The sequence below is a fragment of the Lithobates pipiens genome, unplaced genomic scaffold (genome assembly GCF_037356315.1).
Source record: "Lithobates pipiens isolate NorthernLeopardFrog02 unplaced genomic scaffold, aLitPip1_a1.2 Scaffold_16, whole genome shotgun sequence".
Taxonomy (NCBI): domain Eukaryota; kingdom Metazoa; phylum Chordata; class Amphibia; order Anura; family Ranidae; genus Lithobates; species Lithobates pipiens.
This window is the reverse complement of record NW_027507748.1, coordinates 147,067,918-147,083,226: the sequence shown is the minus strand read 5'-3', so window position 1 is coordinate 147,083,226 and position 15,309 is coordinate 147,067,918. Positions and strand designations below refer to the sequence as shown.

At 41.0% G+C, this 15,309-nt stretch overlaps 1 protein-coding gene across 2 annotated transcripts in view; it reads right to left on the bottom strand.

The window, feature by feature from the left end:
• The window catches only part of DPH1 (diphthamide biosynthesis 1), a 467,476-nt gene that overhangs the window by 62,882 nt on the left and 389,285 nt on the right, over positions 1 to 15,309 (bottom strand). For both annotated transcript variants that reach the window (XM_077480578.1, XM_077480579.1), the window contains exon 7: positions 5,153 to 5,221. In XM_077480578.1, coding sequence (XP_077336704.1) covers positions 5,153 to 5,221 — 69 coding nt within the window. The remainder of the gene's footprint in view (positions 1 to 5,152; positions 5,222 to 15,309) is intronic.

Sequence of the window (15,309 nt, the reverse complement as noted above, 5' to 3'; positions counted from 1 at the left end):
GATTTTCACTTAGCTTAGTAAATATGGTCAAAGTTCCTTCTGCAAATAATACCTCATCACATACAAGGGAAAAAATACAATTTTTGCTTCCACATGATTGATGATGGAAGTCAGCAGAGGTTCACTTCACTCACTAAGCAAAAATCCCTTGCAAAATGAACAGCCTATTTGCCTTTATTAAATCAACACCCATGTGGTTAAGCAACCTCTGCATGTTATTTGAATGAATAAAAGCCCTAAAACACATTCTGCTATGCTTGGAAAACTACCTGTTTGAAGCTAAATCTCACAATATACAGTGCCTTGAAAAAGTATTCATACCCCTTGACATTTTCCACATTTTATCATGTTACAACCAAAAACGTAAATGTATTTTATTGGGATTTTATTTGACAGACCAACACAAAGTGACACATCATTGTGAAGTGAAAGTAAAATGATAAATAAATATTTTTTTTTACAAATAAATATGTGAAAAGTGTAGCGTGCATCTGTAGTCAGCCCCCCTCGAGTCAATACTTTGTAGAACCACCTTTCACTGCAATTACAGCTGCAAGTCTTTCTAGGGATAAGTAAAAATCAATACTAAATTGATTAAACTGCGCTCCTTCCCTAATAAAGTGCAAACATGCAAAAGTGATTTCAACTGAGCACCAACGTGATGATATAATAATATCTGTATAAAAAGTCTAAAAAACAAATAAGTTCAGTAGTGCAAATAGTGAATATTCAAACAATGTATCAACTTCTTCAGATAGTGTACACAATCTTCAAATCCCTGCTGGACAGTAGGTAAATTTGACTGAAATATCTTCCACCACCATCACCTGTCACACATCCTACTCACCAGACTTCCATGACCCCTATTACAGGTAGTCATAAAGCACATATGGATATATCCAGCAGGAGTTGTGCATGATCCCAATGTTGCTCCCAAAGTTTAACCGACCTCCAGGAAACATACACCAAAGTGAATCCAGATCGTTTGAGCACGTTCCCAGGAACAAAACAATTTGAAGGGAGTTGTCCAATGGTTAGTGGGTAAAATTAAAAAGAAAGGGCTTCCATAGTGAAGTATGTCACAGTTTTACTAAAAAAAAAAAAAAAAACAGGTAAAAACAGCACACTCTTGCAGCTTAGAAATCCATGTGCTTGGAACCGCTGTGGTGTGTTCCAGCTGTGCTTCAAAAACAGCGGAGATGACGTATCACAATCATCTTTTTGGGGATGTCTCTACCAGCTTTGCTCATCTAGAAAGTGAAATTTTTTTGCCCATTCTTCTTTGCAAAATAGCTCAAGCTCTGTCAGATTGGATGGAAAGCATCTTTGAACAGCAATTTTCAAGTCTTGCCACAGATGGGATTTGGTTTTAAGTCTGGACTTTCACTGAGCCATTCTAACACATGGATATGCTTTGATCTAAACCATTCCATCATAGCTCTGGCTGTATGTTTTGGGTCGTTGACCTGCTGGAGTCTCACATTTTTTTTAAGACTCTTAACAGGTTTTCCTCTAAGATTGCCCTGTATTTGGCTCCATCCATCTTACCATCAACTCTGGCCAGCTTCCCTGTCCCTGCTGAAGAAAAGCATCCCCACAACATGATGCTGCCACCACCATGTTTCACGGTGGGAATGGTGTGTTCAGGGTGATGTGCAGTGTTGGGTTTCTACCACACATAGCATTTTGCTTTTAGGCCAAAAAGTTCAATTTTGGTCGCATCTGACCAGAGCACCTTCTTCCACAGGTTTGCTGTTTCCCCCACATGGCATCTCGCAAACTGTAAATGGGACTTCTTATGACTTTCTTCTTGGCACTCTTCCATAAAGGGCAGATTTGTGGAGTGCATGACTAATAGTTGCCCTGTGGACAGATTCTCCCACCTGAGCTGTGGATCTCTGCAGCTCCTCAAAAGTTACCATGGGCCTCTTGGCTATTTCTCTGATTAATGCTCTCCTTGCCCGGCATGTCAGTTTAGGTGGACGGCCATGTCTTGGTAGGTTTGCAGTTGAGCCATACTCTTTCCCTTTTCAAGTAATGGATTGAACAGTGCTTGGTGGGATGTTTAAAGCTTGGGATTTTTTTTTATAACCTAACCCTGCTTTAAACTTCTCCACAACTTTATGCCTGTCCTGACTGGTGTGTTCTTCATGGTGCTGTTTGTTCACTAAGGTTCTCTAACAAACCTTCACAGAACAGCTGTATTTATACTGAGATTAAATTACACCCAGGTTGGCTCCATTTACTAGTTAGGTGACATCTGAAGTAAATTGGTTCCACTAGATTTTAGTTAGGGGTATCAGAGTAAAGGGGGCTGAATACAAATGCCTGTCGCACTTTTCAGATATTTATTTATAAAAAAGTTTTGAAAATCATTTATCATTTTCCTTCCACTTCACAATTATGTGCCACTTTGTGTTGGTCTATCACATAAAATTCCAATAAAATACATTTATGTTTTTGGTTGTAACATGACAAAATGTGGAAAATTTCAAGGGGCATGAATACTTTTTCAAGGCACTGTATGTAATCACAAATTATACATAGGAAGAGTGTGTTCTAAGTGTACTGCATAATCATAAAACAATTTACATCATGCTGATGTTTTTGTGTTATTTTCTTTTTTTCAGGGCTGAAATTTACACAGATACACAAGACACATTTTAACCTTTTTCTTGCCACCAACTTATGCCATTATGTTGGCAGCGACTGGGGTTTTTTCACACAATGGCTGCTTGTGTGTAAATCTGACAAGCCAACCCTTAGGTGGAAGCAATCCCCACTGTGTTGGTGCGCTCATGGGATAAAGTTTAGTGAAAAAAAAGTGTAAAACTTACACTTACAACTTACACCCAAGAACTTAACCCTCTCCTCATTGCACATACAAATGTAAACAATGTAAAAAAACAGCAGGAGCCAATAGCAACCTGCGCATATTGCTGCACATCCCAGAATGAGAGCAGTACTTCTAAGATCATTGTTCGTGGTTAACTCTAAAACAATGACTTTTAAAGCCTTGTCTTTGGAAATGTAGGGTACCAAAGTTTGTCGCTGTTTCACGGGTGCAGGCAATTTTAGGGCTGGACATGTTGGGTAATTATTAACTCGACGCAATCTCATCTTTTCTACCTTACAAAAAATCAGTTGATATATTTCGTATCTGTGCCCTAAAATTAACTTTGCTGGATTTTTTTTCTGTAACTGTTAACCTTGCGATATTGCCTGACATAAACAAATTGAATCTACCACCATTTTATTCTCCAGAGTTTCTGCTTACAGAACCTATATGTGTGCAAAAAACACAAATAGAAATAAATATTTTATTACTACATCATTAAATGTATTTTTTTCCGATACAAGCCTTGTAAGTACCTGAATTCTACATAGTATCAACCCATGAAGCAGCAGAAAGAAGCAGCTTTATGTAAAGCAGTGCTCGTGTGCTAACAAATAACACACCAACAGGGAGAGAGCAGAGTGACAGAATTTATCTCATCCGTCGGATGCTTCTCTTTTCACTGTCCAGCCACAAGCTGGGGGAGGAACAAGATCTGTAATGCCCTGTACACACGACCGGTTTTCCTGTTGGAATAAACTCTGAAGGTTTTTTCGACAGAGTTCCGACGGAATTCCACTGAAACTGTCTTGCGGACACACAATCACACCAAAGTCCAATCATCAAGAACATGGTGACGTACAAAATGTACGCTGGGACTAGAAAAAGGATAGCTTCCGTCTCGTACTTTCTTCAGAGCATGCGTCGTTTTTGGTCCATCGGAAAAGCATACAGGCAAGCAGTTTTCTCTATAGGAATAGGTTCCGTTGGAAATATTTCAAACATGTTCTATTTCTAGGTCCGTCGGAATTTCCGAAAAAAAAAAAGTTTGATGAGGCATACACATGATCGGAATATTCGATGAAAAGCTTCCATCTGACTTTTTCTGTCAGACAATCCGCTTGTGTGTACGGGGCATAAGTGCTGCATAACTGCATAAAGGAAAGAACCAAGTCTCATGTTCAGTAAAACAGAGTTGTACTGTGTGGCATAGCTGTGTAAATCTCAGGCCTGGACTGACAGGCATACAAATCCTTTTGTAGGTAAGACTGCCCCCATATATCTATTTTATCTATGTATTTAGCTGTTTGCAACAAATTAAGCTTTACAAAAACACTAATACAGTATATTTGTTTTGATCAGGCTACAGACATTCATATATTTACAGTAAATATTCTTTACAAGCTGTAAATATGCTTTTTATGTGAGAACAGTCAAAATTGAATACGGTCTGCTTTAAAAGCAATAATATAAAATGAAAGGCACGCCGTGTAGAATAATTTTATATTTAACAACCCCCACTGAGCTCTCTACACACAGTATACACCTTTTAGTAAACTGTCTGCTCATCCTATGCCTGGAAGCTTGGAATGAAATTTGATCATCAGCCTACAATAAACATTTATTCAGGTTCACTGCACCATATTCAGAAATGCATCATATGCAGCAAGGCTGCTATCTAATGCTTTAAACCCAGAGAGTGATCATGAAACAAGCCCGGCTCAGCATGAATATTTTGCAATGCAGATACAAGCGTTGCATATATAAATCAAAATTACCTTTATTCCAGAAATGGAAACAAGAACAAAAACATGATTTAAGAAAAATATATACATTTTCCTACCAGTATGACTATCCACAATCATCGACTAAAGGATTGTTTTACAGTGGTATAACACGATTATATTTGTTTCTGAAAGCTGTGCAGAGACTTGTGATGGGCAATAATTCCCAAAAACAAATAACATATCAAACATTATTGGTATAATTATGGAAAAATTGCAAAAAAGCACTGTTTGTTCTGTTATGGGTTACATCATAATTTAGATCATCACAGATGCTTACAGGCAGTTTGGATGTGCATGGGTGGTGCCACCCAAAATCTTCTTTCTTCACACAAGCATGGCAATTCTGTAGCATTAGTATCATGCTCATTACCCCAACATTTTGGGGCGAGCTACGCTCTTACCCTGAAAAATCCAACACAGTCTTTGGCAAATATGACATATTTCTGGAATGAGATATCATACTAAGCTGAATTATGTCCCTTAGTGGAGTCCTTTACTAAAAAGAACGCAACGGCTCACCATGAATTACCTGAATGCTTTTGTGTCCGGGTTGGCAATCATGACAGACTCCAGGTGAAAGCGGCCGTCACCCAAATACCTGCAGGAAGAACAAGAGTGATTGTGGCTCTTTTCCATTAATTCACACATACACAAGTTCACAGATACAGAATTCTTGTCAAGAAAGTTTGGGAACATCAATAACTTTATTAAAGCAGATAAAAAAAAAAAAAAATGCATGCTGTAATAAATTTTCACTCGTGTCTTTCGCAGCCTCTTAGCATGTAGCGTGGGCCCAAGAATCATAGCGGTTTACATTTTGTGCAGTCTTCAACAATGGAACTTCACTTCAGCTGCAAGTGAAATCTAAAACGGGCACCTACAAAACCTTCCAGGGAACCTATTGGATGGGATCAAAATCATTAAGGAGAGAAATCATTTTTGTGGAATTTCCTATTAACATGATGAAAAGAACAATGAAAGTAGGAATGAGCAAAACTAAAAGTTTGCATTGTTGACATTTTGGTGAAAATCCAATTTTTTTAAAAGTTATTTTGGTGAAAAGCATTTAGCAATTGGCTTTAACCACTTGAGACCCACGCTATAGCCGAATGACGGCTACAGCGTGGATCTCCTTTGTCGGGACTACGTCTATTGACGTAGTCCCGTGCACAAACGGCCTGCGGTCTATGAGACTCGCCTGATCACCGATCCGAGCAAGGGGTCGATCCCGACCCCTTATCACGTGATCAGCTGTCAGCCAATGACAGCTGATCATGTGATATAAGGGAGCCGGTAATCGGCTATTATTCCTCCTCACGCTGACAGCGCGAGGAGGAAAAAAAAGCCGATCACCGGCGGCCGTGATCGGGACATCAGTCCCGATCACGGCCAGCCCTGCCAGTGCCCACCTGCCCCCTGCCAGTGCCCACCTGCCCCCTCATCACTAAACATAATAAAAAAATAAGTGCCCCCCGTCAGTGCCACCCAGCAGTGCCCATAGTCCCACCCAGCAGTGCCCACAGTGCCACCCAGCAGTGCCCACAGTGCCACTCAGCAGTGCCCACAATCTGCCTCAACAAAGGTGCTGCACCCCAGTGCCACATATCCGTGCCCATCAGTGTCATCTACCAGTGCCTATCAGTGCCCAGCAGTGCCTCCCATCAGTGCCCAGCAGTGCCACCCTATCAGAGCCACCTATCATTGCCAATCAGTCCCATCTATCAGTGGTACCTATCAGTGCCCCTTAGTGCCAACCATCCGTGCCACCCATCTGTGCCACCCATCCGTGCCATCTTATCTGTGCCCATCTTTGCCGCCTTATCTGTGCCTATTAGTGCCGCCTTAACTATGCCTATCAGTGCCCACCAGTGCAGCCTATCAGTGCCCACCAATGCAGCCTATCAGTGCCCACCAGTGCAGCCTATCAGTGCCCACCAGTGCAGCCTATCAGTGCCCACCAGTGCAGCCTATCAGTGCCCACCAGTGCAGCCTATCAGTGCTGCCTCATCAGCACACTTCAATGAAGGAGAAAAATGACCTGTTTGCAAAATTTTATAACAAACTATTAAAAATGATTTTTTTTTTGCATCTTTTTTTGTTTGTTTAGCAAAAAATAAAACTGTAATTAAATACCACCAAAAGAAAGCTCTATTTGTGGGAAAAAAATGATAAAAATTTCATTTGGGTACAGTGTTGTATGCCCAAGCAATTGTCATTCAAAGTGCATCAGCGCTGAAAGCTGAAAATTGGTCTGGGACTGAGGGGGGTTTAAGTGCCCAGTAAGCAAGTGGTTAAATGGTTCCTAAAGGTTAGGGAAGCCAGTTGATTTGAATACGTTTATTGACAGTATTGAAGGAGTTTTGCAAAGCACGGTAAGTACTGTGTATAAAGGTATATAATCAAAAAACAATAGCAAGGAAAGAAAAGAAAAAGAGTACAGAGATATTAACCACTTAACAACCCGCCCATAGCCGATTAACGGCTTCAGGGTGGTTGTTTAACTCTGAGAGGCCGTTAATTAACGGCCTCCCAGAATTTCGCTCTCGCACGCCCCCTGGGGCGTGCACTCGAGAGCATCCGTGATAGGAATAAAAGTGATCAAAAATTTTATTTTTGGGGAAAAAAATGTCAAACTAAAATAAATAAAGTAAAATGAACAATAAAAAAGAAAATGTGCTTGCATGCAGAAGCGAACGCATACGTAAGTCCCGCCCACATATGAAAACGGTGTTCAAACCACACATGTGAGGTATCACTGCGAACGTTAGAGCGAGAGCAATCATTTTGGCCCTAGACCTCCTATGTAACTCAAAAGATGTAACCAGTAAAAAATTTTAAAGCGTCGCCTATGGGGATTTTTAAGTAGCAACGTTTTGGTGCCATTCCACGGGCGTGTGCAATTTTGAAGGGTGACATGTTGGGTATCCATTTACTCGGTGTAACTTCATCTTTCACATTATACAAAAATATTGGGCTAACTCTTTGTTTTTTTTAAGCACAAAACTGTTTTTTTTTTAAAAAGGCATTTGAAAAATTGCTGCGCAAATACCGTGTGTGATAAAAAGTTGCAATGATCACCATTGTTCTCTCTATGGTCTTTGCTAAAAAAACATATATAATGTTTTGGGGTTCTATGTCATTTTCTAGGAAATAAATGATGATTTTTACATGTAGGGGAGAAATGTCAGAATTGTCCTGGGTTCTCCAGAACGCCTGAAGGCGCTCCCTGCATGTTGGGCCTCTGTATGTGGCCATGCTGTGTAAAAGTCTCACACATGTGGCATCGCCATACTCGGGAGTAATAGCAGAATGTGTTTTAGGGTGTAATTTGTGGTATTCATATGCTGTGTGTGAGAAATAACCTGATAATATGACAATTTTGTGGAAAAAAAAAGGAAAAAAAATCTTGATTTTGCACAGAATTGTAGGAAAAATTGACAACTTCAAAAAACCTCCCCATGCCTCTTACTAAATACCTTGGGATGTCTTATTTCCAAAAAGGGGTCATTTGGGGGGTATTTGTACTTTTCTGGCATGTTAGGGTCTCAAGAAATGACAGTCAGTCCTTCGGGTGTGATCAATTTTCAGATATTGGCACCATAGCTTGTGGACTCTATAACTTTCACAAAAACCAAATAATATCCACCAATTTGTACTTATTTTTACCAAAGATGTGTAGTAGTATAAATTTTGGCCAAAATTTATGAAGAAAAATTACTAATCTGCTAAATTTTATAACAGAAACGAATAAAAATTAATTTTTTTTTTACAGAATTTTCTGTCTTTTTTCTTTTATAGCACAAAAAATTTAAAACCCAGCGGTGATTAAATACCACCAAAAGAAAGCTCTATTTGTGTGAAAAAAAGGACAACAATTTCATATGGGTACAGTGTTGCATGACTGAGTAATTGTCATTCAAAATGTGAGAGCACAGAAAGCTGAAAATTGGTCTGGTTATTAAGGGTTTTTAAGTGCCCAGTGGTCAAGTGGTTAAAGTGATTTAAAACCTTACATTTTTTTTTTCGGTGAGGGATACCTCTTTTGGTATCCCTCACCGATGCTCCAGGCTCCTCCTACCTTCCAATTACCACTCTAGCAAGCCTGCCCCTGAGCCCTGCTGGCTGTGTCTATAGACAAAGTCATTGTGGGATGATGCTCTCGGATTTCTTCCTAAAAATAAGTCAGAGCCCTTCACACCACAATCAGATATCTCCAATGTACAACCGCCTAAGATATTTCCTGTGTTCAGCATTCCTGTTCTGATGTTATACATTTTTATCTTTATAGATGTGGAGAAGAATAAAAAGGAGGCCTCCTGTTAGATGAGAATGGATTCTCCACTACCATACGCAAAGTTTTCCTAAATTAGGCATCATTAACATGGAGAATAGAGAACCATGGTAGTGGTCACATGTTCTCAGAAGAATTGCCTAACGGAATCTCTGACAAAACTAAGCCTACTGAATTACAGAGATACAAGATGTCAGAAGACCTAGTGTGGACATCAGTATAATAGTCACTGATCAACTGATCTGCAACTGAATCGGTGAGGTATTAACTTTTAGAATTTTGTCTTCTTGCAGAAAAACGTTTTGAGCCTGGAAATAGATTGGACAGGGTATGATGGGACAGGAATAGGACAGGGTATGATGGAATGAGGCATGATTTCTGTGAATTAATCAGACATCCCTGGATTTATGACATTCTGCTACATTGAGTCTGGGCAATAAACAGTAGATTATCTAAATATGAAACAATCATTACCAGATGTAAGGGCAAAATACCCAGTGTTTCTCCCACTATCTTGGAGAATATCCTCGGGGTTGAATAGCTTTGAACTGGAGATGTCCAATCTCTTCTCCCAAATTAAGAGTTAGGAGCAGAAACTTCTGTGAGCTGATCCTTTTGGGAACAAGGAAAGAAGAATCTCTCAAATCTAGAACTGTCATAAAACAAACCTTTTGGAGAACCGATCTTACAGAGTTTACCAAATAGGTTGACATTTTATTGTACCTTATGGACTTGTTCAGGGGCTTGAGGTTCAGGATTATCCAGAACATCCAAAGACTTGAAAGTAGAAACATTTATGCTGCTCTGAACTTGTAACCATCACCTTCTGATCTAACAGTTCCAGCAGAAGAAAAGAAAATGGTCTTGATATTTCACGGTTTGTCTGAGTGTTTGTCGAAAATCTAGTCTGTATCTATGTTCCACAAGCCCCAAAATAAATAAATGGGAGGCTACTTGTTTCCAGTGTGGGAGAAACACTGCTGATCTTTCTCCCACAGGAGCAAAATCCGACCAATGCTTTTTAGGCCTTGTCTTCTTGGATGTAAACTGAAATATGGAAAGGTTTATTCACAGTAAAAGCTGTGAAAATGTGGAATAGTAGATTGTTCTAAAAAAAAACAAAAAACTGGATGCATTCCTAAATACACAAAATATTTCTGGATATTAACATTAAGGCTGGGTTCACACTGCTGTGGGGGGAGATCCGGATGTGAATCGCACCGCACTGCAGTGCAAATCACATCCGATCTCCGTAGCGATGCGAGTTCAGCCATACAGATAGTATGGCTGAATTCGCATCGCTCCCGCAGCAAACTCGCACGGGACCCTTTTTTTGGTCCGCAACAGAATCGGATCGCATGGGGGTTCACATCATGCGATCCGATTCCTGTGCGAGTCGGCAGATCGCACTGCGATATGCGGACGGATCTGGGGGTGTCATTAACATATCATTGACACTCCCAGCCGTCCGCATAGGGCAGTGTGAACTGCCGGCGGGAGTAATGCGATGCGGGAAAACACCGTGGATTCGCGGCGTTCCCGCATCGCAGCGGTGTGAACCCGGCCTTAAGCCACTATCTTCATCCTATAAAACAAAACAAAACAAAACAAAACAAAAAATGCTGTATGTACGTTCAAACAGGAGATCCTCTATAAAGGGCATACTGCATAAACAAAGCTTAAATGCAGAGTTCCTTGACCAAGTCTTAAGCCACAAGGCCCTAATGGGTGAATTTACCAAGGTTGAAGATTTGGCTGAAGCTGTAAAAAGATTCTGCTATAAAGCCCATTGCCTTGAAAATCAACTTAGTCTAACATCCCAAAAGTGCCACAAAACAACACTAAAAACAAATTACCTTACAGTACCAATTTAACACATGAAGAAGGTCCAACACCAGAAGGACCCACAGTACAACAGGCAGGCCCAGACTAGCAGGGAAAAAATGCTCATAATAAGAAAAAATATATATATATCAAGAAAGAACATTAAAGCCTCCAAACTCACCTCTGCAGAGATGGCTCCAGTTGCGCATATCTCTGCCACAACAACTGACCAGAAGGATCAGTAAGGATGAACACTGCTTCATTATAGCAAATTGGGTGTTTAAAAGAGAAGTATGTTTTTTTTATTATTAAAGATTCATACTTACCTATGTGGATGGAGCATCAGACTGATGCTGCAGCTTACCCCCACTGTCTCTGCACTGAAAACTGAGGCACCGAACATCGCTGATGGCTTGGTTTTCCTAGATCCCTGAGAGAGCTGCTGACTATCAGTCAGCGTCTCTCCTCTCTGCTTCTCCACGCTCACTGGAGCTCTGAGCTGTAGAGGGGCGGGGAGAGGCCATCTCAGCAGCTCGCTGAGACTGCCATTAATCAAGGCAGCTGGCGGATCCAGACCTTGTAGTTGGAATGACGCGCTGGCCTGACTGATAGCAGTGACGTCAGTGGAGAGCGGACTTCAGACTGCTCTCCGCTAAAAATGGGTCCCAGGAGTGTAAAACAAATTGCACTCCTGTGACCCAGAGGAGAATCCCAGGATAGAAAGCTCATGCTGGACTTCTCCTTTAAGTCAAAGGACACCATAAGGCATCAGCCAACCCCTTCCCCTGCACCAAGTGGACTTTGTGACAGAGGGAAGGGGATGGTATATAGAGGATTGAAAGCAAAAATAGGAACTCTGCCAAACCCCAGAAAGACACAGGGGAAGAGGGTAGGACAAAATGTGGCCAACATATGAGAGGCAGTCTCCATCGCCAGTTCCATGACATGTCTCCTCTGGATGGAAGGACCTCCTTTTAATCTTTGGTTTTAGAATGTGTTTCCTGCCCTGGTGGGACAAAATTTTACATGCTGTCCCACAAGATGACTCGGGAAAAAATGTAAGTATACTTGACGTGCAACTGCCAACATGAGCTACAAGTTACCTTTTTACACCAGATTTATAGCATTATGCACATATAAAGGCCTATATTACAGAAATTAACAAATGTAATTTCTATGGCAAGGTTTTGAGATGTTGGCTATAACTGCTCTTCATAAGTAGTGTTTTCCAGTGCTGTGTTTCTCATTTGGTGAGATTATTTTAATGTGCTGAACATGCAGTTTTGTGTTTTTTTTGTTTTTCTTTCAATATATTTTTATTGGAAAAGCATAAGAAAATGGTTACAAACATTACGCCAGCCGGCATGGTAGGTGCACAAAATATCTACATATAAGGCACCAATTGTTTGTCCTAAAGCCTTTAATGGTGTTTGTTGTACAAGAACTATGATTATACAGGAGCACTGGCAAAAACAGAAGGCTCTACTGGTTTATGCTGCTGATTGCTCAAGTAAGTTCTAACTGAGGTAAACCCAAAATAAACAGGCTGCATGCAAACTGATCATACATCAACCTCATCTTGTGATAAGGTCTGTGTAACCAATTTCCTTTCACTTCCATCGAATATCATACTGCTCCACAGCACCCTCCCACCTTCTTGCCTAGTAATTTTTACAATATATCATTTCCTGCAGCAAAGATAAGGTAAAATCAGCGATTGAGAGTTATGGAGACAGCTAAACTATTTAAGAATAGACATTTACTGGTAAAACACAAATCTGTGGCTATAACGGTAAAGTTGAACATTAGACAAAACTTTTTTTTAAGCTCTGGGTAGAAAGAAAAACTGATTTTTTTTTTTAATTTTATTAATCTCTGTATCCCCTTCAGGGAGATTCACTTTCATATTCTGTCTTGGTGACCATTGTCATTAAATGAGAATTTTAAGTTTTACGGGATCATTAGAAAAAAATACCTGTTCCAGCGACAAGAGACAAACATTGGATTTGTTTCTCAATTGTACGAGATATCTCCTCACCTCCTGGTGTCTCTGGGACAGGAAATTCTGGGAAATCTTTCTAGTGGGGAGAACACACAGCAATAAACTCTTAAAAACTTTAACCTTTCCTCTCGCACATAAAAGTTTAAGATTAAAAAAAAAAAAAAAAAAATAAAAAAATCTGCTTGTGGTTCCAACTTAATCATTAGAAACCACTTGAAAACCTTCTATATTATAAGACAACTACTTTAAGAACATGAATTTCGGAGGCGGTGTGAACCCCCTGGAGAAGTCAGCGATCCCACCCATGCTCACAGCTCACCTGGCTGAACTCCCGCTGCGTCACTGATCCGATGGATGACCAAGGGTAAGCTAAGAAAAAACCACTGGAGCAATCAGCGATCCCGCTCATGATCACAGCATAGACTAATTTATAAAGATGGCCCTTTACCATCCAGGTTCTGCAGCCAGAGACACAGATCCTGGATCTTCCTGGACAAGGCTCTGTGAAGGATCTGAGTGTGCCAGGGCTTCTCAGGCTGCATCCATGTCCTCAGACAGAGATATCTTCTCTTCCCATTCCGATCTGGACAGGGCACTATGTGATTTAGCACGTCCCTCATCTTTCCCAAGCTCCCAGGCCGAGGTGCCACCACCAACAGAAAACTCAGGGGATCCCAGTTTGTTGCCAAGCTTTTCAACTCTATTAGAAGGGCTGTAAAAAGCAAGTAAACGCATAACCTCTGACTTGAAAAATTAATTTCAGGAGCGGAGCTTTCGCATTGGAACAATAGAAAACACATCGGAACATACCATCACCAGAACCAACCAAAACACTGAGTGTATTGAGGACATACACAAGAGATTGGATGATGCGCTAAACAAGATAGATGACCTGGAAAATCAGTCTCGCTGCTACAATTTTCGGGTTCGTGGGATTCCTGAATCCTTTCTCGATTTTGACGCTATCATTAAAGAGATCATTCACCACCTCATCCCCGACATACCTTCTCACAAGTTTGAACTGGATAGAGTGCAAAGAGCCCTGACGGCACCCCATGATGATGGCCTACCAAGAGACATCATCATAAAGCCTCATTATTACGTGGTCAAAGAGCACGTAATGGCCAGAGATAGAGAAATAGCTGACTTGCAACTGCGGGACCACAAAATCCAGATCTTCGCTGATATTTCGCCAGTTACTATCCAGAAGCACAGAGCTTTGAAACACACCGCTACACCGATCTTGGTAAAGAGCCTCTGACAGTGCAGTCTATCAGTGCTGCATATCAGTGCCACCCACTCAAACACACTGCTACACCGATCTCGGTAAAGAGTCCACCAGTGCAGCCTATCAGTGCTGCATATCAGTGCCACCCATCAGTGCCCATTGTCAGTGCCACCTAATTTGTGCCGCCTTATCAGTACCCATCAGTGAAGGAGAAAACTTACTTATTTCCAAAATTTTATAACAAACAAAAGAAAAACTTTTTTTTTTTCTAAATTTTATTTGTTTTATTTGTTTAGCAAAAAATAAAAAATGCAGAGGCGATCAAATACCACCAAAAGAAAGCTCTATTTGTGGGAACAAAATGATAAAAAGTCAGTTTGGGTACAGTGTAGCATGACCGCACAATTGTCATTTAAACAACTACAGCGTTGAAAGCTGAAAATTGGCTTGGGCAGGAAGGGGGTGTAAATGCCCTGTATTGAGGTGGTTAAAGATCTCAACCTCCCATTGGGAGATTTTGGAGGGGGAAATCACGTTAGAGGAGGTATTGGTGGTAATTAAACAAGCTAACGCTTCTCTACAGCATATTACAAAAAATTTGCTACTCAGCACCCAATCTCCTCCAGTTCTTTAAGGCAATACGGGACGGCGTGGGCCTTGACGAGGACGCTAATCAAGCTAATATCTGTTTAATACCGAAACCAGACAAGGACCATACTTAGGTGGCCAATTGCCATCCAATATACCTGATCAATACTGACTTGAAACTCCTGACCAAAATATACACGAATAGGTTGAATACATTTTTAACACAATATATTCACATCGATCAGGTTGGATGCGTTATGGGGAGACAGACCGCAAATCAAGCCGCGTACACACGGGCGGACTGTCTGGCCAACTAAGTCTGTCAGACAATCCGACGGACAGTCCGTCCTACTTTTGAATGAACGGACTTGACCACACACGATGAACAGACAGTCCGTTGAAAGCTTGCGCGATGACGTGTACAGCACGTACGACGGGACTAGAAATACGACGTCCAATACACTGCAATGCAACCTTCGGCCGTGTAAATCCTTTCTGAGCATGCGCCATACTTAGTCCGTCCAACTTGCCTACTCACAAGCGGACTGTCCGCTGAAACCAAAGTTGGACGGACAATATTACGGAAATTCCGAAATACTTAGTCCGCCAGACTGTCCGCTGAAAAAGTCCGCTGAAGCCCACACACGAGCGGACTGTCCGCTGAAATGTGTTTCAGCGGACTAAGTTGGACAGACAGTCCGCCCGTGTGTACGTGGCTTCAGATTCGATGGAACATAGACTTGATCTCTGTAT